We start from the raw sequence: 27,030 nt of genomic DNA on the forward strand, positions 1-27,030 counted from the left end.
CTAGAATCTAGCTCAACGAAGCATCTAGAAATAGGAAGCTGCCTTATATTGCCAAAGTTCACTTAGTATCCAGCCATGGTTTAAAACAAAACAGGATGGACACACAGAACAAACTTAACCAGAACCAAGCAAACCACATTATGGATTAGCACAATTTGAGATTATTGATCCATCTAGACTAGCATCCATATTGATCTATCTAGACCAGCATTGTTGATAACTCTAACCATGGGTCTCAGAGATTCAACTTGGGAGCTTCGACATGAAAAGCATGTTCTCTGTTTTTTAGTTATAAACCTTTTTGGACACATTTGCAAGTGAGGTACATTTTTAATTATGAAGTACATAAAGACCTGTATTAGATGAAGCCAACAGGATGAAGCCAACAGAATTTTTATCAATTCAATGACAAACGTCTGAGATGAGCAACTCATCTAAAGGTACATGAAGTAAAAGCAAATTAGTTCCCACATCATAAAAACTAAGAATATAAATGCAAGGAAGAATGTAACTACAGTTCTATTTCACAATCATAATCCTTAATGCAAGTAAGTAAATTTAAAGTGCTGATCTGGGGGCAAAACCTTGATGAATATCAAAATGGTTTTGCCAGTACCGATCATTTTACTTACAGGCTGGTGAAAAAAACCAGGGAAAACCACTTAAGTTAGAATTACATATCTGAAGAGTGCCAACCTGAGGATAGTCAGGTTAACATAAGACATCATCTATTCCTTCTGCAGCAAGATTCCCATAACACTATAAATGATGATCACTGATATTTAGTTTGTTTGGAAATAGAGAGGTATACCACTAGTTCTCCACCCCATTCAGGACTAAAGGTCATTTATGTTAGAGCTAGGTGGACATTATTTATCTTTTGATGACTGTGTGGCCCATATATAATTGGGGGATAACCAGTGGAAACTGCTACACCACCCCACCACCCCAATTTCCAGTCTTTCCCTTTTAGCAAAGATTGTCCTTGCAAAATAAGATGTAGAATATTTCAGAATTCCTGGGACTGATCATCTCCTTTGGTTTCTTTAAGATGTGGTGTTTTCTTAGGAAGAAGAGGGGCTTGGATGTGGGGGAGAACTCCTCCTTCAGGAATGGTCACATTTGCAAACAACTTGTTCAACTCATCATCATTCCTTATTGCTAACTGGATATGGCGTGGTCCAATCCGTTGCTTCTTATTCTGAAGAGCAGCATTCCCAGCTAATTCCATGACCTCTGCAGTCAGATATTCCAAGACTGCGGTCAGATACACTGAGGCTCCTGCACTTATTCTTTCAGCATAACGGCCCTGTCTTAGGTACCTGTGAACTCGGGACACAGAAAAGTGCAAGCCAGATTTTTTAGTCTTGCTGCTTCTGGCAGGCAGTGCAGGCTTTGGATGTTTCTTACCACGCCCAGACATTCTGGTTCTATAAACAAAGAATACCTTCCTTCATTATTTCAATTTAACTCTGCAATTGAACAGAGCCTAATAGATTCTGCTAACAAACTTAAGCACTAGCCATTAAACATTAATACAAGTAAGATTTGTATACACATCCCCGTTACCATATTTCTATAAAAGAAAGAAGTACTTAAGAAATACTTCCACCTTTCTATTGAAAGATAATCAAGGTAAATGGAACAGCTTTGCTAGTGATGTTATCAGGTTCACTAAGTTTGGAAAAAGCTAGCAAATATTTTCAGAATGACATAAAATGTATCAACTGCATTAGAAGAAGAATAAATTATCAAGATTTAACTTTTTTAACCCAGCAACTGCAATACAATGTTACATAGTCTATGAATATACTTTGTAGCTACTTCCGTATAAAACTATGAAATCTCTTTGTTCCATGACATTATCATCATTATCCACAACATAGCTTGTTTGATTTCGGCTGTATTTTCAGCAAATTGTATTTAATTATGGTTTATTGAATAAACCACCATTTAGCACAATGTATTAAATGGACTACTAAAAAGATTTCTTTGTATAGATATAAAATATTAGATTTTTATAACCCAAGTCTGCTAATTAAATAATTGCTACAGAACAGGTTAAACGTTTCTGGCCAATAGTGCAACATTTTTTAATAAAACATTATCTAGTCCTATTTTTAAAAAATTCTACATTCTCTACAATATAAAGCTAATTATATAATGTTCTTATTTTATAAGTAATAACAAGTAAGGCAAAAACAGGTTTAGTATTTATAATTTTTTAAAAAAAACCTTCAAAATTACTCACTGCTTATGTTACTCTCTAAAGTCTCTAAACAGCCAAATACTTTCTTCTTGCTTGAGACAGATACTGCCTCTTTTTAAACATCTCTATTTATAATTAGTGTAGATTTAAGCAGCTGCATCTACTTCACTATTAATACTAATTTTAATTGTGTTCATTTTTCCTTGGCAACAAAACTGCAATCCCCAGTCTTACAACAGAGAACTTATGGTCAGCAGGATGCTTACCACAATTATTTTATCTTTTGAAAATTAATTTCTAATTAAAGCTGCATTTACATAATACACTAAACTACAAATTAACAAACTCATTTTAGCTTAGCATGAATGCAAACCAATCTATATGTTTTTTTGCTTAGTAAGTTATGCTAATCCAGAAAACTGGATTCATTGGGAAACTATGGATAAGTATGCTTTCCAAATCTCGTTATTGGGAAACTGTAACTTAATATTAAGTATATAGAAGCCATCTCTCCTTTCATGAATAAGGGAAATTTATTCCTTAAGAAGGCAATTTTGAATCATTTATTGCTAATACAGTGCCATAAGGTATCTTTCCATTAAGACTTTATTTTTCTTTTAGGTAATGGGAAGAGAGTGTGTAAACTAAGAGCAGACACAGACACAAGATCTTAGGCAAAAGATCAAGCAACAGCTTTGACAAATACACTAAACTTAAGTAAGGTACTTTGAGTATCAGTATTAATTCATACTTGTAAATCCTCCTGATTTCAATGAGACTCATTCAGTTTATTTTATTGACTTCTGAGTAGATGGAAGTTTTTGGCTGATCTTGCACGGATATCAGAATTCCCTGAATTACACCTCCCAGGAAATTCTGAGAGCTGAAGTTCACATATCTTCAAGTTGCCAAGCCTCAGAAATACAATGCTAAATTGAAACACCCATGGTATGTAAACATCCAGAAAATTTTGGTCATGGACGCCTGGAATTTTGCAGCCTGGATGTGCTAGCTAGCCTTAGGTTCTCCACATTAGAAGATAAGCAACCTTTGGATATTGGAATTTAAAAAATCCCGCTTCTCAAAGAAAACAACGGTAAACTATTTCTGTTCTATTGCTAAGAAAAGTACCTGGAAGCTTCCACATAATTTCCAGAAAGCAAGACATATTTGTTGTGCTGACTTGCTTGGATTAGCATAGTATGCTGAATACCCAGGTCATTCATTAGCCACTCTCCTCCACTCTCAAGGCCCTTATCTAATAGGAAAAATCTTTTAATTTACTATTTACTGGATGTTTATTTCTAATTTTTTCTATTCCTTGAAACCAGCTTTGGAAAATTACCTTTAAAACCACAATACAATTTGTAATCAATAACCAAATTTAGGGCTGAGTTTGGTTGTTTGCTTGCAGACATGTTGTTACCCAATTAGGTGCTCATGTTCACTGATATTACCGTACCTAATCAGGTTATTTGCCTGCAAGCAAATTACCAAGCTTACGAATCAAGCTACATATATTCTCTTGTAACGGGATTCATGTTTCTTTTGATATTTATTTTTACTCTATTTATATATGCATATAAATGGGCCTAATGGCGGTGTTCTCGCTCAACCAAAAATCAACATTAATTAAAAATCAAATAAAAAACACACGGGTATAGTTGGCACAATACACATTAGCCAGTAACTAGCCAAGTCTTCTGATGTTCCAAAAAGAAAAAGTTGAACTGCAAGAAAACTGTGTCTATGATTTATGAATCCATATAAGTGTTGAACACAAGCATTTTAAGAAAAAAGTGTGGATATTAAATTTCTCGGATATCATCATTTAGTGCCTCATAAAAGCAATAAGCAGCCCTGCTCCGACTCCAAACCCCTATTCAGCACCGCGGGACAAACGCTGCCGCATTACTTCGCCACCCAGGCAAGGAAAAATGCCCGGATCAAGCCTAATAAGGAGACGTCAGGATGGACAGTGGGCGGGTTAGTAGCGTGTGTGCAACGCCCGCTTGGGTTCCTCCCACTGATCCGGGAGGACGCGCGCGAGGTGCCCAGCTCGATTTGCCGCTATCTGGGCCTTTCAGCGGCGACAACAGCAAGAAGACCTTTCCTCAAAATGCAGGTTAGCCAGATTAGACCATTTTGTCCCCAAGAAGAGGAAAGTCTCGCGTGCTTCCCTAATAGGGGCGGGATTTCGAGGGAGGGTTAGCTGCCGGGGAGGTGGGAATCAGGAAGAATGGCTTGGTTAGCTGGATTTATGCTTCATGGGTGGTTCGATTTAGCGTTGTATTTCTCAGGCTTGGCAGCTTGAAAATATGTGGACTTCAACTCTGGGAATTGAAGTCCACAGATTTACAAATTGCCAAGCTTGAGAAACACTGGAGTAGGCTACACGTGGTGACTTTCCTGACCATGAAGAGAGGCGGTCCAAGTTTCTTTTCGCTTGCTGAGTGTTCGTTCAGCGCATGCTCCGAGACCGCTTTTCCGGGTACTGTGGATGGGTGTACAGAAGTGAGAGTATGTATTTAGACTACGAGAGCACTTATGATGTTACCTAGTTTGGATAATGAAACGTCTACAAGCAAGCAAGCAACCAACCAACCAAGCTTAGAGGGCACCAAGAACCCCTCATTTCAATCCTGAACTGCATATATTCTCCTTTATTAGTGTATATTCTTCCGACTTCTAAGTTCTTGCAATAATTGCTCCTTTGCTTGGAGGAGTAGAAAGAATAAACTCTGGTTTTGTTTTGGTTTAGCTGCCTTCCTATTGTAAATGAGAGCGAAGGGAAAAGCTGAAAATTATAGCTAGATTGTAGAGAAGATGGATTGGGTGCCTAAACCCACAAACACCACTGTGCTCTTGGGCTAATGTAATTTTAATCCTATATAATGACTTTAAAATTGCAAAGTATAATTAGTAAAATGATGACCCTTTAAAGAAAAGATGATAGCAACGGAACTTCCCCCACTATTCCCAGTACTGTTTCTTAATAAGATAAATTATTATTTAGCAAATTTATATAGCTGCTCATCTCACAAATTGACTCTGGGCAACATACAACAAAACAGTTAAAACAAGTATTAACAATAATTAAAAACAAGTAAACATAAATAGAAGTAGACTGTAGGAAAATGGACCAACATTCTAAACACAACATTTTTTATTTGTACAATGTATTAGCCGCCCATCTTACCACATGGTAACTCTAGGAGGGTTACAATATTAGAAGATAAAACTATAACATACTATAAATATAATACTATAAAAAATCAACCTACCTAAAAAGATGGGGAGGGAGGGAATATGATGAGAAAGAGGGGGTGGGATCTGTTGTTAATCTATGAACCACCCCCAATGTGAAACCCTTCATTGGAGTCCCAGATCAACTAGCAGAACCAGGTCTTTAAGCTCTAACAGAAGGTAAAGAAGGTTAGAGCTGACCTCAGTATGGGGGAGTGGGGGGGGCTGATGGGGTTCACAGCATGCCTCTTCTGGCACAGGTGGGGCAGGCCAATCTCAGTGAGATGAGATGGTCCTTCAAGTAGCTATATCTTCTCCCTGGCTCCCTGTCACATATTGCCATGGACCAATTGCAAAATATTATTTGCTGGTAACCTTATGGTTCAGACTACAGTGATGCAGTGAACTAGAACCTTATCTCTTATAACACAAGAAGAGGGGCAGTGCCTGTACTGTGCCTTTCTGTCTCTCATAGTCCTAGGTTTTTTTCATGCTGTGAGGCTTTAGGTTCTGCACCATATGGAGTACTTTCTGCAGAAAAAGACACTCACCCCCCAAACTCTCATTTTTGACGTAAAGAGAACCAAGGTGGACCTATGCTACAATCTTTCCCCTGCCCATTGTAACAGGGAAAAATTCATACTATTCAAAAATGGCCTCTAATTTATATTTTGAACCCCTAAATCAGGGGTTTGAACCCCTAAACTGCCAGCTGATGGGCCGGATGCGTCACGAGAAAACCACGCCTACCCCATTGCTGGCAATGGGGGGAAAAGCTCCGATACTCGCACGACATCACATGATGTCGCGAGTTTGACATGTCTGCCCTAAATAAAGCTTCTAACCATTACAAGCTTTATACATAAAAAGGATGTAAGTAACTTGCAGAAACAGTCCTTTGTTAGATAAATGTGACTGCTTTGTGCAAAATTGAGAGAGCTGATGCTTCCATTACAAGTATTGGTAACTTTATACTTAGTGGGGAGTAATGTGTTAAAGAAAGTTTTAAAGTTATATTTGTGTCCAAAAACAGACTTGTTGACTTTAATCAATGCATACTTGAACCCACTCTATTTGGCTTAGCATTACAAGCAGACTAGTTCATTAACATTTAATTAAAATACTGACTTAACACTTCAGCTGCCTACATAATAAAACTTGGGAAGGAAACTTGGAAGGAGACATGAGAGTTTCAGCAAAGTGATGTTCAGGTATTCAGAAGTTGGTTTTTTCAGAATTGTTCTGATAAACTTGGATTGAACTCTTTCGACTGGTGTGTAACACGAAGCTGAGGGTCCACGCAAGGTCCCGTAGAGAAGCTGTGCTAGCAATTTGGCCAGAAAGAGCTTAATTGCAGCTGGAACATAGTGTCCTCCCTTTGTGCGGAAAAATTTAAGAATGGCATTCGCTGATCGTTGACCAGAGGCAGCCGTGTATTCCATGGGCTTTTTGTGAGCCGGTGGCATGGATGACCACCCCTAGGTACTTAAAAGGTGGTTACCTGCTCTATTTTGTGGCTATTTAAATACAATGTGGACCATTTTGGCCTTTTTGGAAAAGCCATAAACTTTGTTTTTCATAATTTATATCCAGTTTATTATATTTGCAATACTGGACAAGAAGAGCTCGCAAGGCTCTTTTAAGGCCAGGTGGAATCCTGGAGAGAATCACAGCATCATCTGCATAGAGCAGCAGAGCAATGCTTCGGTCACCTATTTTGGGGTTTTTTTAAATTTGGATTATTTAAACATTTTACCATATCATTTATGTAAAAATTGAAGAGCAAGGGGGCCAGAATGCACCCCTGTTTAACCCCCTTTTGAGTTTCAACTGACCTCAAGAGAGACCCTTGCGTATTACACCTTGAGGGATGTTTTGGTATGTAAGGCACATAACAGATGGAGGAGTCTGTGATCAATTGAGGCAGCTTCCAGCTTCTCCCATAGCTTAGTCCTTGTAACCGTGCCAAAAGCTGCCTTAAGATCTATAAAGGCAGCGTATAATGATACAGGTCTATCTGATGCATATTTTTCAATCAAATGATGAAGAACTAAGCACTGATCTATGGTGCTTCTCTCCTCTTTAAACCCGGCTTGTTCTTCAGCAATCAGGTTCTCAAGGTCCAGCCACTTCTTTAATTTATCTTGAAGGTGTTTGGCATAGAGTTTGCTGATTATATTTAGCAGACTTATTGGTCTGTAATTGGCAGGGTTGTCTCTCTTTCCCTTTTTATAAATTGGGGCCACAAGTGCCAAACCCCAATTCCCCTGGGACATACCCGGTGGAGTCAATATAGGTGAATAGCACTGCCAGGATGGGCATCCACCACTCCATATTATTCTTTAGTAATTCGGCCGAAATGAAGTCAGCTCCTGGAGCCTTCCCCATCCTGAGTTGGCCAATGAGGGATCTCATTTCAGATTCTGAAACTGGAGGCCACTCAGGTAAATCCTTCATTATAGACCTTGTACTCTCGCTGGAGGGGTCTTCATTCATAAAGGCTGCACAGATTTATTTTTTTTAATTCCATTTATATCCCGCCCTTCTCCGAAGACTCAGGGCGGCTTACAAGCTTAGCAGTAGCCTTCATTCTATGTATATGCCTGCTTATTAGGGCTTTCACACACACCCCAAGCGGCATTATTACAAAGTCAGCTTAATTGCCCCCAACAATCTGGGTCCTCATTTTACCTACCTCGGAAGGATGGAAGGCTGAGTCAACCTTGAGCCTGGTGGGATGCGAACCTGCACTAATTGCAGGCAGCTGGTGTTACTTGAGGCATTTTGAAAATTATTTTTTATAATTATTTTTTATAATTTTTATAATTTATTTTTTATAATTATAATTTTGAAAATTATCCTCTGTTAGGGCTCTCCTTGCCTTCTGATCAAGTTGTTGGGTTCATTTGACCTGTCATCTTGTTAGACTGGCTGTAGAGATTACAGGGATAAAATGGTCCTTGGAGGGTATCTGCCTGATAAAGGGCTTCATGTATATACACAGAGGAAGATGATCACTGTCTAAGTAAGGCAGGACTTCAAAATTTCTATATAATATACTAAGTCCATAGAAGTTAAGTTGTAGTCAATAGTGCTAGTTTTGGGCCCTGCCATGAATGTAAACTCGCCAGGATAGTCACCAGGCCACGAGCCGTTAGATATGAAGAAGTTAAATTTATTTGCCAACTTGGCAAGATAGAGGCCAGCATAGTTAGCTCTAATGTCTTTAAAGAGTCCTATGAGGGGAGCATTGGTTTGTATAGGGACCTCCGATGGTGGGTATTGATGCTGTTTCATGAATAATGTATAATCATCTGGTCCCAATCTGGCATTAAGGTCTCCCCCTAGTAGAGCCCTGGCATTTGGGTGTTCCATGAGTTGTTTATTAACATAGTGTTCCAACTCCAGCCATACAGCAGTGGTTTCAGCTTTTTTTAGTGAAGGCGGGAGATAAACATTAATTATCAAAAGCAGGAGTGAGTCCTGCTTGAGGAGAAGGGCCATAGCTGAATGGTTTAAAGGGGTAATAAGTGTGGACTCTGCTCTCAGGTTGGTAGAAATGAATATACCCAGCCCTCCTTTCAGTCTCCCTGGTTCTCTGCCTGGCCTTGCTTCCAGCTTATATGAATAAAAGCCATTAAGCAGGAGATCATCAGTAGTCCAAGTCTCTTGCACCAATATAATATCCTTACCTTTCAGAGGATTAGAGTGATTAAGGCCTCTGAAACGATACCACCTGGCTACATTCCATAACATGCTTTTCTAGCACTGGCCTTCATATAGTCAGTTCAAGTTCTCCATAGGGGCACTTGTTGGAGGATCGTTATGGTAATTGTTATTTGATGTATTAGCTTGAGTAGTTATTGTTAATGCTTCTTTTAAATCATCCAGTCTCTGTATATAATTAGCTTGCTCAGAATCTGGCAATATATCATTAAAGTCTATCAACATTTCTTCTGGCATGCTCTCAGCAGAATCAGTGACTATGGGTAACTCTCTTTGTGGATCACTTCTCTGTTTTCTCAAGGTTGATTCAGCTGCCCATGTTTCAAACTTATTAGTATGAGGTCTGATGCCGCTTGGATTTAAAGCAATAGTTCCCTCATTGAGAGACTGAACCAGGAGTAGGCGCAGGTTCCCTGAGCGGAAAACACTCGTAGGTTCCCTGAGCGGAAATATTGAAAAAGGGCTCAGGAAGTGCTTCATTCTAAGAAGCATTGAGGGAATTATGGACTGCTTGAAGGATAGCAAAATCCTCATACATTGCCTTCTTGCGGGCAGCCACTCTGCATGCAATAAATCAATCTGCGTGTACTCGCAGCCGAGTAGCTGGCTCAGAGACTGCCTAACAGCTTTTCTATCACTCCAACATCCTCTATTCTATCTGTTGTCATAGATTTGGAAGGCAACCTGGTTGATCTGTAAACTGAGGTTATAATGGTCACCTCTAGAACTATCTGATTGAGTGTTGTTTTCTTTGTGGATATTCTTTCCTCTCATTTATAGAAGGGAGAGAGGGGCCTATTTTCTGCTGCTTCAGTGATTTGGATGAACTCTGTGGTGTCTCCTTCTCCTTTTCCCCATTTTTGGTAATCCTGGCTTGTAGAGTTGTTAAAATGTAGGTAAAACAATGGTAGCCTGTCCAGTATATATCCTTTGTAAAAAGTCTTTGACTATTATAAAAAGTCAAACAAGGGTTAAAACAGGTTTAAAAATAGGTTAAAATAGGTTAAAATGGGTAGGCTAAAATGCAGTGTTAAAAGGTGCTAAAAAGAAAATAAAAAGAAAAGAAAGCTTTTACTTTTGGAGGACTTCTTTACAGCCTTTGCTGCCTGTCCACCATCTTGGCTCCTCCCCCCAAGAAAAAGACATTGACTTCCAATTCTCTTTAGCACAGTAGAAGATAATAACATAACTACCTCAACTTTTTACTTCTATACAATAGTATATTGTGTATATACTAGCCAGTTCTATAGCAACAAACCTATCTAATCAGCAAAAACAAAATCAAAGTTTCCGTTTTTCCCTCCCAAGCATAATATCTGGAAGCAATTTCCAGATAGAAAAAAAATTAAATATATTCTCTCCTTTGGATGAAGGAATCAATTTAATCATCTCTGCTTTTCCATTCGGAGATTGTGAGCAGCTCTCTCACTTGGGTTTATTCTTGCATCTGTAATATCTCATCCCAGCATCTTTTGTTATGGTAATACACTTGATTGTAGTTGAAAGTCCAAGAAACTTTTATTTAATGTCAGTTCTTGTAAGCCAAAGTACATCTCTTGTTGCTGTTCAGTGTTTTGCTCAGTCATACTGTTACATAAAAGGATGTCCCAGAATTAATATGTTCATTTTCTTTTTTGTGTGTTTTCATACAGTCTTTCCTTCTGGTATTATCACTTGAATTTTACTTTGTTGTTATTTGGCTGGTCAAGAAGAAGAGCATGTGTTAGTTTTCTGCTGCTCTTTTGACTTCATAAGAAAGAAATGCCATGAAATGATTAAGCTATTTCACTCCCGTCTGTTGCATGCTTAATGCATTTTTTAGCCACTACTGTATTGTGATTTTTCTGGCATAATGATGGTGTGGTCCCTTACATTGCTGTGTCTTTATGTTCTTTCATGTGCAAATATTTAGATGTTACTGAAAACACAACTATTGGTTGAAAAATATTGCTGTTGTTATATCTTAAGGTATATATTTATACTGCAGCTTTACTGTTTTTAGCTATTGGTTGCTTTTCTATGGTTTTTGGTTTACCTTTTTTTTCTTATGGAAGCAAGCTGATGTTTACTCAGACACAAGAAAACCTCCTCTGGGTTCAACTGAATTGCCTCCCTTATTGTCTCTCTTTAAAGAGTACTATAGGATTAGTTTAAATATTTTATTAACCATGCTCTGTATCTGCAGAAATGGAAATTAGATTGTAATTATAAGGTTTGGCATTCCTTCTTGCCAGCAATCCACCATGCTTTTCAAAGGAATTTTCAAACTCTGCAGTGAAGCTGGTGCAGTCTTAATGTGCAGGGAGCCGGAATAAGGTTGTCACACTGGCATCTCATGCTCTTATCATTTTTATGTTCTAGGATCCTAATGCAGATACAGAGTGGAATGACATCTTGCGTAAAAAAGGCATCCTTCCTCCCAAAGAAAAGCTGAAAGAGCAAGAGCAGGCAGAAGAAGAAAGGGAGCAGCAGATCCTCCAGCAACAATCAGTTGGCAAGCAATCTAGTTTAGAATGCTGAATTAATGTGGAACTCTTATTACCCAGGTTCCCGGGTAATCACCTCAAAATATAGGAGCCCTCTCATTGCAAACAAGGACCTTGTTAACTTCAGTGAGGCTTGTGTACTCATTGTATTTTGGGTTTTGCATGTCTTGGGTGAAAAGGTTTCAAAATTAATTCTTGTACTTGAGAAGCAAGGATCAGGAGAAATATTCAGAACTGTTTGTGTTTCTGATGACTGGTTAAACTCAGCTGAATTTCCAACTGCTGTCTACGCTGTAGGTTGGGATTTAGTTCTCAGGATATATAATTGATAAACTTTGATCTACACATATAATTTTAATGAAATGCAGGTAATCTGCAATTTATGACTGTAATTAAGCCCAGAATTAGAGCGCTAAGTCATGCTGGTTATTAAGCCAGTCACCATGCAATCATGCCCCAGTTTACATCCTTTTTTGTGGTAGTTATTAAGTGAATCACCTTAGTCACTAAGTGAACACCACAGTATTTAAGAGAATGCTGTATTCGTTAATCCATTGTCTGCAATTAACCCTTTTTTCTTGAAATAGGAAGTAAATGCCAGGTTTTGGCCCCCCCCCAAAAAGACTGTGTAAACAACCATAAATACAAACCAGTTTCTGAGTGCCCAAAATATGATCACATGACCTGGGAAGTGGTCATTAGAACTTCAAATCTAGGTCATAATTACCGTATTTTTCGGACCATAAGACACACCTGACCATAAGACGCACCCAGTTTTTAGAGCAGGAAAAGAAGAAAAAAAATATTCTGAACCAAATAGTACCGGTATACTAAAACAGGGCTTTTCAACCTTTTCATCCATTGTACCACTTTTAGGACAAGGCAATGTCCCAGTACCACCAGTCGCCCAGCAAGGTGTCAAAAACTTGACCGCCCCCCAAAAAAGGAAAAAAAATGATACAGGTAGTCCTTGACTTACAACGATTCACTTAGTGACTGTTCAAAGTTACGACAGCACTGAAAAAAGTGACTTATGACCATTTTTCACACTTATGACCGTTGCAGCATCCCCAGGGTCATGTGATTTACATTCGGATGCTTGGCAATCGATTCATATTTATGATGGTCACATTGTTCCAGGGTCATGTGATCGCCTTTTGCAACCTTCTGACAAGCAAAGTTAGTGGGGAAACCAGATTCACTTAACAATCATGTTACTAATTTAATTTCTCTCTCTCCTTCTCTTTCTCTCTCTCTCTCCCCCTCCCTCTTTCTTTCTCTCTCCTCTCTCTCCCTCTTTCTCTCTCTCCCTTTCTCTCCCTCTTTTTCTCTTTCCCTCTATTTTTCCCTCTCTCTCTCTCCATTTCCCTCCCTTTCTCCTCTCTCTCTCCCTCTTTCTCTCCCTCTCTATTTTTCTCTTTCCCTCTTTCTCCCTTTCTCTCTCTCCCTCTATTTTCCTCCCTCTTTTTTTCTCCTTGTCTCTCTCTCCCTTTCTTTCTCTCCCTCTCTCTTTCCCTCTCACTCTTTCTCTCTCCCTCTATTTCTCTCCCTTTCTTTCTCCTTCTCTCTCTCTCCCTCTTTCTCTCCCTCCCTATTTCTTCTTCTCTCTCTCCCTCTCCCATTGTCCCTTCCTTCTTTCCTTCCTTCCTTTCTTCCTTCCCTCCCTCTTTGTCCTTCCCTCTCCATGTTAGAGCAGTACCTGTGGAGGCGGCCCTGCGGCCCGGCTAACTCTTGCAGAAAGCAAGCTGAAACGGAGCAAGGGATATTGACAGGAACACGAATTGGCCGATCTCGTGCTCCTGCAATCTCCCTCGTTCGGTTTCAGCTTCCCTTGCTACAAGAGAAAGCAGGCTGAAACAGAGCGAGGGAGATTGCAGCAGCGCGAGATCGGCCAATTCGCGTTCCTGGCAATCTTCCTCGCTCGGTTTCAGCCTGCTTTCTTTTGTAGCAAGGGAAGCTGAAACCGAGCGAGGGAGATTGCAGGAGCGCGAGATCGGCGTTTCTCAGCACGTGCCGATTCGCGCTCCTGGCAATCTCCCTTGCTTTCCACTTGCGGAGGTTGGGGCTGGCCATACGGATCACCTTCGGACCATAAGACGCACCCTCGTTTTCCCCCCACACACTTTTTTTGGGGGAAAGTGCATCTTATGGTCCGAAAAATACGGTAGTCATAATTAGTCTTGAGAAAGTTCATTGGAATTTCAAATGGTTGCTAAACAATCAGTTGTAAGTTGAAGAGTACCTGTATAAAATTAGCACTGAAGGTACCCTTATCACATAAATCATTTTTATATATTTCTGGTCTTTTTATAAGTAAGACATTTGGCAACTACTGTAGATTATATATATATTTTTAGTTTAAATCAAACAACTCTTGAGAACTACCCTAGGGAAAGTCAGACAAAGAATATTGTTTGTAAACAATACCCTTTGACTGAGAGCTATAAACTGTGTATCATCCTGTGTTGGTTTCAAAAAGTCATGACAATCTTAAAAACATGCCCCCATGTCAACAGTAACGAGTAATCTAGAATTCCAGAGATTTTGTTACTTGAAAAAGGCTTGCTTGCTTGCTTAATTAATTAATTAATTAATATGCCACCTTTCTCACTCTTGGAATGACACTGGATGGCTTACAAAATGATAAAAAGATTAAAATAAGAACAATTAAAATTAATAAGAATTAAATAGAGAATATAAACCAAGGGAACCAATAGCACAGGACTGCAGTCTTCACACTTAACCTCATCATTTACCACCAGTATAGAGTGCCCCCTCTATAACAGCTTTTCAAACTTGGCATGTTTCAAACCAAGGAGAGTAACATATTTAGGAAATCTGCCTTAGATCAACTAATAACTGGTAAGGTTGTTCATGGGACTGGAGAGATGGCCTTAGCATGTGATCTGCAGTAAGAATATTGTTTTTGAACACATTTGCTTGATTCATGGGGTGCTCTTTTCAGAGTTAAAAATTCTTTTATTGAGCAAGATTGTTCCCCTTGGCAAGAATTATAATTGCCTTTCTTATTACATGTCATTTAAAAAAGAAGCGGATGATTGCTGCCTAAAATAAGAATTGGCTCAGTAGGAGCAGTAGCCTTGTAGCAAATGAATACTTCCAGCGAGTTATTTGCAGGAGCAGAGTTAATAAGATGGCATCATTCTGAGGGCAATAACAATTAGGTTCAAATCTGCATAGAAGTGATTCACTTTCCTTTTGCAACAAGTTTGTTACAGACATGAATGTCTAGTCAAGAGAATTGTGCCTAATTTAATGAACCATCATTTTCACAACATGGTCTATACCAGGGTTTCCTAGCCTTAGCAACTTTAAAATGCATGGACTTCAGTTGCCAGAATTCCCAAACCAGCAAGTCCACAGTTGCCAAGGCTGGAAAACCCTGCTCTATGCTATCCTAGTGCAAACTTTCTTAATGAAGTTCACCTATAAGCTAACCTGGAAGGATCTGTTGCTGCCCTGGTTTTTGGACTACCTTCCTTGCAGAGATGAGGAGCCTAGCATAACTATTAACATTTTTAAAAGCCTTAAACCAATTTTTGTTATTTAAACTATTGGTTAATATTACTGTTTTTTTATTGGATTCTTTTGGCAGCTTTGACTTATACCCAATTTAAATAAGTAAATAATATTAGAAAGATAAGGGTAAAATACATAAGATGAGACTAAGTACAGTAAGTCCACTCCTCCTGCTGCCCTGCCCTTTGTGCTTTCTGACTTCCTGAAATAATGTTCATACTACCTGGATCCATACTAGATCAGAACCCTAGATGGTATGAACTCTAAAGCGCACTCAATAGCAGAGAAATCAAATTCTCCTTAAGGGCTTTTTGCAGAGGTTGAGAGAACAACAGATAGTACAGGAAGAATGCAAGATTATGTTAGCTAAGGGACAAGATTTAGTTCTCTACGTGTGTTAGCTCCTGAAACTCATTAGAAACTCACAGAGGACTATTATTTATTTCTACCAATCAAAGGTCTACAGAGCAAAAGTTTTCTTGACATAACATGCAAGCTGTCTTTAAATGGCTTCTATTCATAAAATTTACATGATTTACATTCAAAAGAGATTTTTGGTGTAATTCTGTATTGTCTACGGCCTGACATTTGTCCTTGGTAAGAATTACCAAACTCTTTGTGCTGATGACCCTGTATTTGTCCCATATCAGTTAAGACCTATGAAGATATGACTCTGGAGGAACTTGAAGAAAATGAAGATGAATTCAATGAGGAAGATGAACATGCTGTAGAAATGTACAGGTTAGAATATTCTGTTGAAAGTGCCATAAATAAAGATATAGTTGTAACTGGAAATTATTGTTGATACTATAAGTTATGGTAAAGAACTCTGGATAAACTTTCCAGTTTTAGCCACGTCAAGCCTTCCTCTATAACTTATAAAAATAACCATTTATGTACAGGTGATCCTTGTTTTCAGACTGCCTCAAAGCAGCCATTTGCAATTACAAAAATAATTAAAAAGTAACTTTAGAAACAATCCTTGGAATATAACCTTTGAGGATCTATAAAGCAAAGGAACGCTAAAATTACGTAGATCATAAGTACAATTGTGCTCTCACTTAGCAACTGCCTTGATTAGTGACCAAGTTGCCAGTCTGAATTATAGCTAAATGAGGACTACATGTATGTGCAGATTCAGAGAAACAGTGCCTGCATAAGTATAGTCTAGCAGTGAGATCACTGGCACTCAGATCTGTACAAAGCATTTGAAAAAAAAAATACAATATATAGGATTGTGTGTAAACAGCATGTTTCAAATTCCTGAAACAGCCACATCTTTTGCAAGGATTGTGGATTGCTTTGGAAATTGTTCCTACTGTCTCCATGTGCATTGAGCAAAAGAGACGTGTGTATGTATGCCAGTGTGTCACAGCATATGGGAACAGAGAAGTAGAAAATTCATTATTTAACAGATATTATAGAAGATACCTATAATTTACAAAAATGAATTAAGTGAATTACTCAAAAATTACAGTAATTTATATTATAGTTAAACCAGCCAAACTCATAAAAAAACAGGTATCTTGCATGTGCAATAAACCTTCAGTTCACTTTGACAGTGCCTGACACAATGATAAATGATCTTATAAGGGACAAAATGAATGTAACAGTGAATTTTTTAAAATATTTGCTCTATAAAAGATGCATTTGAAGCTTCTGCCTTTAAATCCATAAAACACTATAAAATACTTCCGGTTAGGCATCGCAGTGTGATGGGTGCAGGAAGACAGGGCTCCATCTTCCACGTTTGATTTTACCTCACTGGGGACCCTAAAAAGGGTCGAAAGTTGCCCCAGAGAGGCATTGAAGGAGGGGACCCTCGTTGATTGTGGAGGGGCGGCAGCCCTTCCGCTGGATCCGAGGAAGCCCTCCAAACCGACAGGGGAAAGACTGGCTACATTTGTGTGACCAGTCAGAAGCTGCTAACAACTGAAGATAAGCGCTAACTAGCAATTTTTTGAGCAACATGGATGGAACTGGGTGAGACTTTATCTTCTTTTTATGACCTTAACACTACTTTCTTGGAAAAAGAATGCCCAAAGCAAAGAATCCTCCCCGATGTGAGAGGGAAGGGATGTTTTTGCCCTATTCCCTTAGGAAAAGAAAAGCAGCGAATGAATTGCTTTGGGGGAAAATAGAGAAAACTACAAGATCAATTTGGAATTAATATAGATATATAGCTTTGAAATTTGGGGACTCAAAGTACCTTTGAGACTTTTTTTTTAGAAAAAATATTTGAAAGTCTGTAAAATAGGCTTGGATTTGGAAAGCTGGAAGACAGTGTTACCAACATCTAGTGGTGAATCATGGCACTACAATTTGTTATGCTTAAAGGAAACTTGCCTTGAAGCCCGGACTTAGATAAGTCTGTTTGGAAACTTTCACTTTTGCAGCCTGCAGCTGGGAAAAGGGGAACAAAACCCAAATTGGGCTGCTTATCTGTGTTGGGGACCCTATTGGACTATAAAGACTACATACAAAAACAAAATGAGTGTTCCATACTTAGCCTTAAATGGTAAAAAAAATCATCTTTAACACTGTTTCTGAAGCTCCCAGCTTAATATGCCAACAAGAAAATGTTAATGAATCTCAGAAAGAAATTCTTTTTATGTTGAAATCAATCCAACAGACAATTGTTTTATTTCATGATGAGACTAAAATAACGCAAATAAGATAAAAGAACAATTTTCTAGCCTAAACTTACACATCCAGACAATGACTATTCAGAAGGAACTAGTATTCCAGAAAACAGAAGGAAAATTAGAAGAAATGGATCCTTTTACCCAGAAAAAGATGGAGGACCTAAAGGAAAGAATTAACAGACAGATGCAGACAAATGAAAAATTAGAAGATGCAGGGATAACACCTGAAATGGAAAAGATATCTTACTTGTCAGGATCACAGAACAAATTTGAGGATAAGGAAGAAGAGTGGATTGAACAGATGATAAATCTTTTAATGAAAAGAAAAACTGAAGGAGAAGGATGGAAGCTGTTTAATGAATATAAACGGGTTGAGTGTTCTTCCAAAAATACTTCAATCAAATTCTCTTCCTCATTCCAAATAATATGTACAAAAACAGAGGAAGAATCTAAGTGATGATATTTAGACAGTTTCAATCTGAATCTAGGCGTCTGTAGTTGCGTGTGTAGAACAGGAATGTGATTTTCATCATGTACCGTAATCTAGAGAGTAGTTTTAAATATCCTTTTTTCCATTCTCTACTACCCTTAATATATATGCATTGTTTTAATCTCTCAAAATTATTTATTTTAATTTTCATCTCCCTTATATTTTGATGCATAAAGGGGAGGAACCATAGTTTATGACATAATGTGGGTTGTAAGTCTGATTACCGGGACTTCTTTAACCATCCATTGCAAAAACAAACCATATTCAGAGGATAAATGAACTAGTTGTTATAAGCAGATTGTTATCTTTTAAATATTTGCTTATAATATTGGGATAAAAGCATTGTCCCACATCCATTAAAATTGTCAAAGTTTTATTACAACGTTATATATTAGATCTCCTGCTAAATGCGGTCTGAACAAGCATTGATCATTCTGGCTAGAAATTCTGGAATTAGCAGCCCCAGGCATCTTAGAAAGACTCAGATTGGAGAAAGCTGGCTGTGTTCTGAATAACATTTTTATTTGTCTGTCTGTCCATCTCTCTCTCTCTCTCTCTCTCTCTGTGTGTGTGTTTGTGTGTGTATTATTTATATGTATATATTGATTCTATATTTTGCAGGCAGCAGAGAATAGCTGAATGGAAAGCATCTCAAGCAAAGAATATATTTGGACAAGTTTTGGAGATTTCAGGACAGGATTATATTCAGGAAATTACAAAAGCTGGCAAAAATATCTGGGTGATACTGCATCTTTACAAGCAAGGGTAAGCGAGATTTTCAACGCTTTTTGTCTTCATGGATCATTTTTCTCTAACAGCTCTTGTTATTGTGCTACAGCATGGCAGTTGTGCTGCCATTTGCTATTCAAGGACAGGCATTAAAAGTACAATTTCCCCTTTTTATGCCTAATTCAGTTGCAAGTCAAAGAGGTTGCAAAAGAGTTTTTCACTTATCATTGTAATTGTCTTAACCAGGTGGAAATGAGGATGGTTTCCTATTGATATGAGAGATCCTGTTAAGTTAGAGAAAGCTTGTCAATTTCTGCCTTTTCCTTTGTATCACCTTCAGTATACAAGTAATCCTCAACTTACAACCATTCATATAGTCACTATTCTAAGTTACAATGGCATTGAAAAAAGTAGCTTACAGCCAGTCCTCACATTATCCCTATCACATTGTCCCTTAGTCGTGTGATCAAAATTAGTTTGTCTGGTAACTGCCATGTATTTATAATGGCAAAAAAGGTTGCAAAATCGGGTATGACTCACTTAACCATCTTGCTTAGCAATAGAAATTCTGGTCCCAATTGTGGTTGTAAGCCGAGGACTACTTTAATAGGCAGTCTAGTGAAACTTGTAGATACCCAGATGTGTTTGTAAACAGTAATTACAAATCATGAATATTGCCCATTATGGACATTTGTTTTATTTTGCATATTTTCCTTTCTTCAAATTTAGTATTCCTCTCTGTGCCTTGATAAACCAACACTTAAGTGGGCTTGCCAAGAAGTTCCAGGATGTCAAGTTTGTCAAAGCTATTTCTACAACTTGCATACCCAACTATCCTGATAGAAATCTCCCCACAATCTTTGTCTACCTGGAAGGTGACATCAAGGCCCAATTTATTGGGCCACTGGTATTTGGAGGCATGAATTTGACGAGAGATGGTGAGTGTCTGTTTTGCAATAAACAGAATATTTTTCACACAGAAAATTGGTTTAGGTAGTCTGCCACTAAATTTCAGTCTATTCTTACTTTCCTTCCTTAAATCTCCATATCAGAAAAGTTAAGGATGCAAAAAGAAATCTCTTAAGCAAAAGAGGTTTTAGTTTTTTTGAGATGGTGGTCCTATTTTTCTTCTGCTTTTACATTTACAGTATATGTATTCCTACATTTCCTGTTGATTGAAACTGTGCTGAATTAGTATGGATAAATGCTGTGTTAGTTTTTAAAATTGATTGATTTGAATCTTTAACAAAAAATGTTTGGCTTCCTTTTCTCGGGAGCTGAGATTGCATCAGCATAGTAGGAAAGGCTTGTTACATTTGGTACATCTTGGCAATTGTGGCATTGTGTATGATGCATATAACCAATGCTTTTTTTGTTGGAGAAAAACTATTAACATCAGTCCATTTCTAATACATGGTAGATAAACTATTATACAAGCAAAATGAATATACTTTTCTAACACAGAAATAAGAGTAAGTACTCCCCCTTAATGTTACCTACTTTATTTGGTTCTCTTATCCCTTCCCTCCCCCCCCCCACCAGTTCTTTGGTCACTTTTATCATTACATCTGTAGAACTAATCTCAGTAGAAAATCCAGATCATGCTAATTTTCCTTTTAAACTAACATAAATGAGATTGACTGATTAGGTTGCCCACAGAGTTAACAGTGTGATATCTGATTAACTTGTACTGTTGACTTGCTTCCATTTCTGGGATGTAAGCCAGTGTGAACATGTGCAATAAAAACCTGCTGCTACATGGAAAATGTCTGTTTTGTTGGTGTAAAGAAATAAGAAGGGAATTGGGTGTTTATGTCTTTGTGGTCTACAGAAGATGCCCCCCTCCATTCCAAACAGTAGTAGCAGTTCCAAATAAATTATAAACAAGATAAAGGAGGCGAGATGAAGTGTCCATTCTTGGCTAGCTGTAGCATGTCAGTTAATGTCCGGAAGGCTGCTTCAAGAAGTTTGTGTAGAACTTAGCATTATAGTAAAAGTGGAAAAGAAAACAACAGATGGAATTGTTCAGAGGGAGAAGGAACATGGTGATACTTTATTCTTTCCAACATTGAAAGGCATCCACAATGTTTCATTTCCCCCTGTTGTTTCTCTTACATTTAGAATTAGAATGGCAAATTTCTGAGTCAGGTGCCATTAAGACAGACCTGGAAGAGAACCCCAGGAAACAAATTCAAGACCAGCTGATGACGTCCATCAAGTGCTCTGTTCCAACAAAGAGAGAAGAAAGTGACTCAGAGGAGGATTAAGACCCCACGTGCAGTTCTTTCCTGTGCCCAATTACTCAGAATTACTCTTCAATGAAACCAGAGGATTTATTGCTATAAAATAATGTGTTTTATTTCAGCCTAATGAATATCAGTGGTAGTATTCTTTCTTGAAAAATAAACTTCATTATTCATACAGGAATAAAGCAAAAGCAATTTTTAAAGTTGACATACCATTAAAGTCACTTCTGATGGACATTTACTAACAAACGTGGTATCTGCTTGTACTCTTATCATTAACTGTAGTATACTCTCCCCTCTGCTCCAGCGTCACTCTAGGGCTGGATAAAAATTGTATGATACATTTTGGAAGAGCTATATTGATGACTGTAGGCCTGTATTGATCAGATTAACCTAACCTGTTGTAGGTTAATTTTAACAAAAAGTTATCTAAATCAGTGTGTTTATCAGCATATTTATTTAAAAATCCTGAAATCAGATCAAGTATAGGTAGCCCTCAACTGTTCATTTAGTTACTGTTTGGCACTGGAAAAAGTGACTTATGGCCACTTTTCACATGACCATTCAAGCATCTCCATGGTCAGGTGATCAATATTCAGGCCCTCGACAACTGGCATGTATTTATAACAGCTGCACTGTCCCAAGGTCAGGTAATCAATATATATAAAGTTCCCAGCTAGCTTCTGACTAAGTTAATGGGAGAAACCAGATTCACTTAACAACTGCCTTATGGAAACTGGTTGTAAGTAGAGAACTATCTGTAAAGGAAATATAGAATAGTTTGAAAAATGAGTTTGTTCTTCCTCTTCTGTATACATGATTTAAACTTAACTTATAACAATTGTAATTATACTTGATGGGTCATTAAAAACACAATGACTTTATACTGTAGAATACATTATCTCTTCACCTTTTGGATATTTAATAATGGTCCAAAGAAATGTGCAGAAAACATTGGCTTGGATGATTTCAGACTAGAAGTGAAGAGTTTGATAATATGAATATTCACTGTTGCGCTGTTGTAAACTATCTTCCATTTACATTTTCTATAAATTTTAAGCATAAAATGTTTTGTTTACTGGTAAAACAAGCATACTGATGTGTTTAAATATTGTCCCCTATGCTGAAAGAACTTACCTGCAATTAGTATAGGAAAAAAAATAGGAGACATGATAGCAGTGTTCCAATATTTGAAGGGCTGCCACAAAGAAGAGGGGGGGTGTCAAGCTATTCTCCAAAGCACATGAAGACAAGACAAGAAACAACAGATGGAATCTAATCAAAGAGAGATCCAACCTAAAACTATGGAGAAATTTCCTGACAGAGCAATTAACCAGTGAACAGCTTGCCTTTAGCAGTTGTGGGTGCTCCATCATTGGAGGCTTTTTAAGAGGAGACTGGACAGCCATCTGTCTGAAAGGATATAGGGCAGTGATGGCGAACCTTATCATGAATTGCCAATTCACATTATCGAATGCTTTCTGCGCATCCAAAAACATGAATGCCATCTGTTTTTCGGGATGTGTTTCATAGTATTCTAATGTGTTTAATAAAATTTGCATATTGTCTCTAATCTGTCTTTTCAGCAGAAACCCATTTTGATCCAAATGAATAAATTCGTTTAAGAACTTTTTAAGTCTTTCGGCCATGATTGATGTGAATATTTTGTAGTCCACATTGAGCAAGGAAATCGGTCTATAGTTCTTTATTTTCTGTATTTCCGTTTCTTCCTTTGGTATCAGGGTAATGAGTGCTTCCGACCGTGAATCTGGTATCTCAGCTTCAGAGAGAAGTTCATTATAGAGTTCCAGCATTACATTGCCTAACGGTTCCTGCAATGTTCTATGTAGTTCTGCTGGTAGCCCATCTGGTCCTGGTGTTTTGCCATTCTTTTGTTTTTTAATTGCTTCTGTTAATGCCATCATTGTTATTTTCCCTTCTAGCAGCTTTTTAAATTTCTCAGGTACTTTAGGTATATAGGGCAGTGATGGTGAACCTTTTAGACAACATGCCCCAAAACTGTCCTGCCCCCTGCCCGCCCGCAGGGCCACCTACCGACACCATGGCCTGCAGGCGGCCCTGCAGCACCATGGCGGCCACGCCCTCTGCCCATGCCCTGCAGCATCATCTGTGTGCGATGGGGCATAAGGGCAGAGTCTGCCCGGCTGCCATGTCTTTGACATCAGCTAAAATGCATGTGTGCAGTTTATATCATTACATTTTTCATTTTTTCTTGAATTTGGATTGCAAAGTGTTTGATCTGGGCTAATTAAGAGATTTTGCAATTCCTTGAATTCCAAGTAACAAGAATTTAGTTCCTTTTCTGGCAAATTCCATAACAAAGCTATAACCAAGACTGCACAAATATCTCTGTAAAAGAGACGAGGTTCAGTCCTCTCTGATCTCAAATGGACAGTTACATAGAGCAAAACAATTAAATTGAACAATGTTATTTCAGCCCTATCACGTAGTGGCAGCAAGTATGTTATTGGGAATCCCTGCGTAGGGCTGGAATCAGTTTTTAACTTACATTCTCAGTCTATATCCCAGACTCATTGCTTAACAAATATTTTGACAACAGTGTAATTACAGATTCAGAAGAAAAGCCATAGATTTGGAACAGTTTATTTTATATATGGATTCTGAGTCAAGCCCTGAAGGTTGTAGGAGTCTGGAATGGGAGGAATAGAGTTGAACTCAACCTTAGCAACTCCAAATAGATGTAGTCATGACCTCCTGATCGGGAGATTTTCCATCTTTGTAAATGAGATCCAGACAATCCAGTGCATAATTTGGGGATCCTCCTCCTCATGGATTTACAAGTCCTAACTGAACAGCAGGTGGCAGCCATGTATTGGAGGGCCTTATGTTCAGATTTGCACAAATTTGTGCACATTCCTAGCTTAGGAAATTTATTTATTATTGGGACTTATATGCCGCCCTATCTCCCGAAGGACTCAGGGCGGCTAACAACAATAAAATACAGTAATAGAGAAGTTAAAAGAAAATTAAATTAATGGCCCCTGTAGAATAAATTAAAATTAAAATAAGTTAAAAATTAAAAACATAATTAAAATCCCTGTCAGTCCAGGTCAGCCTGATGGAAAAGAAGTGTTTTGAGGCCGCGGCGAAAGGACCGGAGATCTGGGGTCATCCGTAGCTCAGGGGGGAGCTGGTTCCATAGGGCTGGCGCTCCCACAGAGAAGGCCCTCCCCCTGGGGGTCGCCAGCCGACATTATCTAGCCGACGGTACCCTGAGGAGGCCCTCTCTGTGTGAGCGCACTGGGCGATGGGAAGTCGTTCCCGGCAGCAGATGGTCCTGCAAGTATCCCGGGCCTAAGCCATGTATGGCTTTAAAGGTAAGTACCAGCACCTTAAATCTCAATCCTACACATTGTCACTCACAACCTGATAACCTCTCATCTGGGTTATTGCAATGTGTTTCCAGGAGTGCATTTCAAGAACACTAGGAAGCTACAGTTGATCCAGATTGCAGGAATGTAAGTGACCATGTAATACTACTATTACTTCACAAATTGCATTGGTGGCCAATTTATTTCCAGGTGAATTTAAGATACTGCTTATTACAATATAACGTTCAAGGCACAGGGGCTGGCTATTTGCTGGACCTATTTCTGATTAACTCTGCCCTTCCATAGGATATAACAACTGCACAATCTAGGTCCCTGTTACTAAGTTATGCCATGTGGTGAGAGATCTGTTACCCTGAATTATCTGAATCATACCTAGAGCTGGCTGGGGAATTCTGTAGGAGTTGATGTCCATGCATCTAAAGTTGTCAAGGTTGAGAAATACACTCTAGAGAGTGACTACTGTATGTAAATTCACTAAATGAATAACAAAACTCATGTCTTCCAGAAATATTAAACCAAGTTTGTGCTGTTTCTTGGTGAGCAGGAATTAAGCCATCTTTGAATTAATTGTGTATTGAGGGCATGTTTTGGATAGAATGAAGACATTTGGACTACAACTGTCTAATCCCCCCCAAGTACTAATAAGTGCATTAAAACATTAATGTTAGTTAGTTTCAAACTTTGTCTACTACATTCTGTGATGCACTTAACTTTTCAAGCTAATGAGTGGAAGAAAAAAGGAGTCTTCTCTAATTCCTGTTAATCTCCAGAATAACAGGTAGGTTAGTCTGGTGTTCTATATTGCAAATATCTTGGAATACAAATCACGTAAATATTGTGTACAGTTGGGAATTATAAACCAAAGTATTTGGGAGGTTAGGGTGTTTGACCTTCAATGTAAAGAGCAAAAATGTGATATTCAGTTGTTTACATCCAGCTACATTAGTAATACTTATGCTTCTAAATAAAAAGATTTAGGTTGTTTATTACAGTGCAATCTTATCCCTGTTTCTTGGTTTCAGCATTTCTGTATTTTTTCTCATGTCAAATATATTGACCAACAGAGAGACTTAACAAGAAATCTCCATAGGATTCAGATGAGATTGGTTTAATCTCACAGTATAGCAGAAACAGTAGAAGAAGAAGCAGCTAAGATTTTATTACAACCCTCAAATTCCCAGGCCTCAGGCCCTTGAATTCTCTCTGGCAGTAGTAAAGAAATATTGAAGAAATTAGGTATGTCCTGAAGATGGCAATGTTTACCATGTTAAGTCCATTGTCTTCTTCTTGAAACAATCCTAGGAATATTTATTAAATGATAGACTTTCTCCAAATGCCAAGTTGGCAGAAAGCTATACAGAAATGACAGGCAATCAGCTATTAACAGTGTCTACTCTGTGTCTGTTGCTTATGTTCCAAGCAATCACTCCATTACTTTTTCTCCAATGTAATGGATAACAAAGCCTAATAGATTTTGTGTACCTTAAGTTCAATCCTTGGATGGCATTGGAATAACAAGGAAAATACTACTTTAATGCTAGAGAGAGCTAAGGTTTACTTAAGTCTGTCTCATTCTTGGGCTGTTATTCTTGGGGGTGAGTTCAAGGTAATTATTATTTATTATTTATTAAATTTGTATGCCGCCCTTCTCCCGAGGGATTCAGGGCGGTGAACAGGGCACATATAAATAGAAAATACAAAAATTAAAAAAGAATTAAATAATCGCCCAGATAAAACAATAACAATATAAAAACCCATTAAAAACCCTAACATCCCCCATCAGGCCAGGCCAGTTTGTTCAAATAAATGGGTCTTCAGACCGCGTCGGAAGGAGCGAAGGTCCGGTGCCGTCCGGAGCTCGACTGGCAGCTGGTTCCATAAAGCCGGAGCGCCCACAGAGAAGGCCCTCCCCCTGGGGGCCACCAGCCGACATTCTCTGACCGGAGGCACCCTGAGGAGGCCCTCTCTGTGGGAACGCACAGGGCGGAGGGAAGTTGACGCCGGCAGCAGGTGGTCCCCGAGGTACTCCGGACCCATACCATGTAGGGACTTAAAGACCATTACCAGAACCTTGAATCTCACCCGGAAGACAACTGGTAACCAATGCAGCTCGCGGAGCAAAGGTGCAACATGGGAGTACCGGGAAACTCCCAAGACAACTCTCGCGGCCGTATTCTGTACCAGTTGGAGCCTCCGAGTGGTCTTCAAGGGAAGCCCCATGTGGAGACAATGCAGAAAACTCTGGTTGCTAGGCCATATTTGTGTCATGGTTAAGTGCAAATGGGCAAGAATACACAGTAAACAATATGTCTCACATTAATTTGCAGCAGTTCATGATT

General features: G+C 38.6%; 2 protein-coding genes across 2 annotated transcripts; one reads left to right on the forward strand and one right to left on the reverse strand.

The window, feature by feature from the left end:
* Positions 1-1,009: 1,009 nt before the first annotated feature.
* Positions 1,010-1,423, reverse strand: LOC308667250 (histone H2A type 1-J-like; the record flags this gene model as incomplete). Its single annotated transcript, XM_081326390.1, has 1 exon — positions 1,010-1,423. The coding sequence occupies one exon, from the start codon at positions 1,421-1,423 to the stop codon at positions 1,010-1,012; it is 414 nt and encodes a 137-aa protein (XP_081182516.1).
* A 2,805-nt stretch (positions 1,424-4,228) lies between these two features.
* On the forward strand, positions 4,229-23,371 carry PDCL3 (phosducin like 3). The gene is made up of 6 exons (XM_081327463.1): positions 4,229-4,334; positions 11,543-11,675; positions 15,858-15,948; positions 18,964-19,107; positions 19,801-20,009; positions 21,193-23,371. Exons 1-6 carry the CDS (start codon positions 4,329-4,331, stop codon positions 21,336-21,338), a joined length of 729 nt encoding a protein of 242 aa, XP_081183589.1. The 5' UTR covers positions 4,229-4,328; the 3' UTR covers positions 21,339-23,371.
* The last annotated feature ends 3,659 nt before the right edge of the window (positions 23,372-27,030 follow it).

This window comes from Vipera berus, assembly GCF_964194415.1.
Source record: "Vipera berus genome assembly, chromosome: 4".
NCBI lineage: Eukaryota > Metazoa > Chordata > Lepidosauria > Squamata > Viperidae > Vipera > Vipera berus.

Coding starts and splice junctions, on each gene's coding strand:
- PDCL3 (XM_081327463.1), top strand. Junction 11,676..15,857: donor CCTCCAGCAACAATCAGTTG/GCAAGCAATCTA, acceptor GTCCCATATCAG/TTAAGACCTATGAAGATATG. Junction 20,010..21,192: donor CATGAATTTGACGAGAGATG/GTGAGTGTCTGT, acceptor TCTTACATTTAG/AATTAGAATGGCAAATTTCT.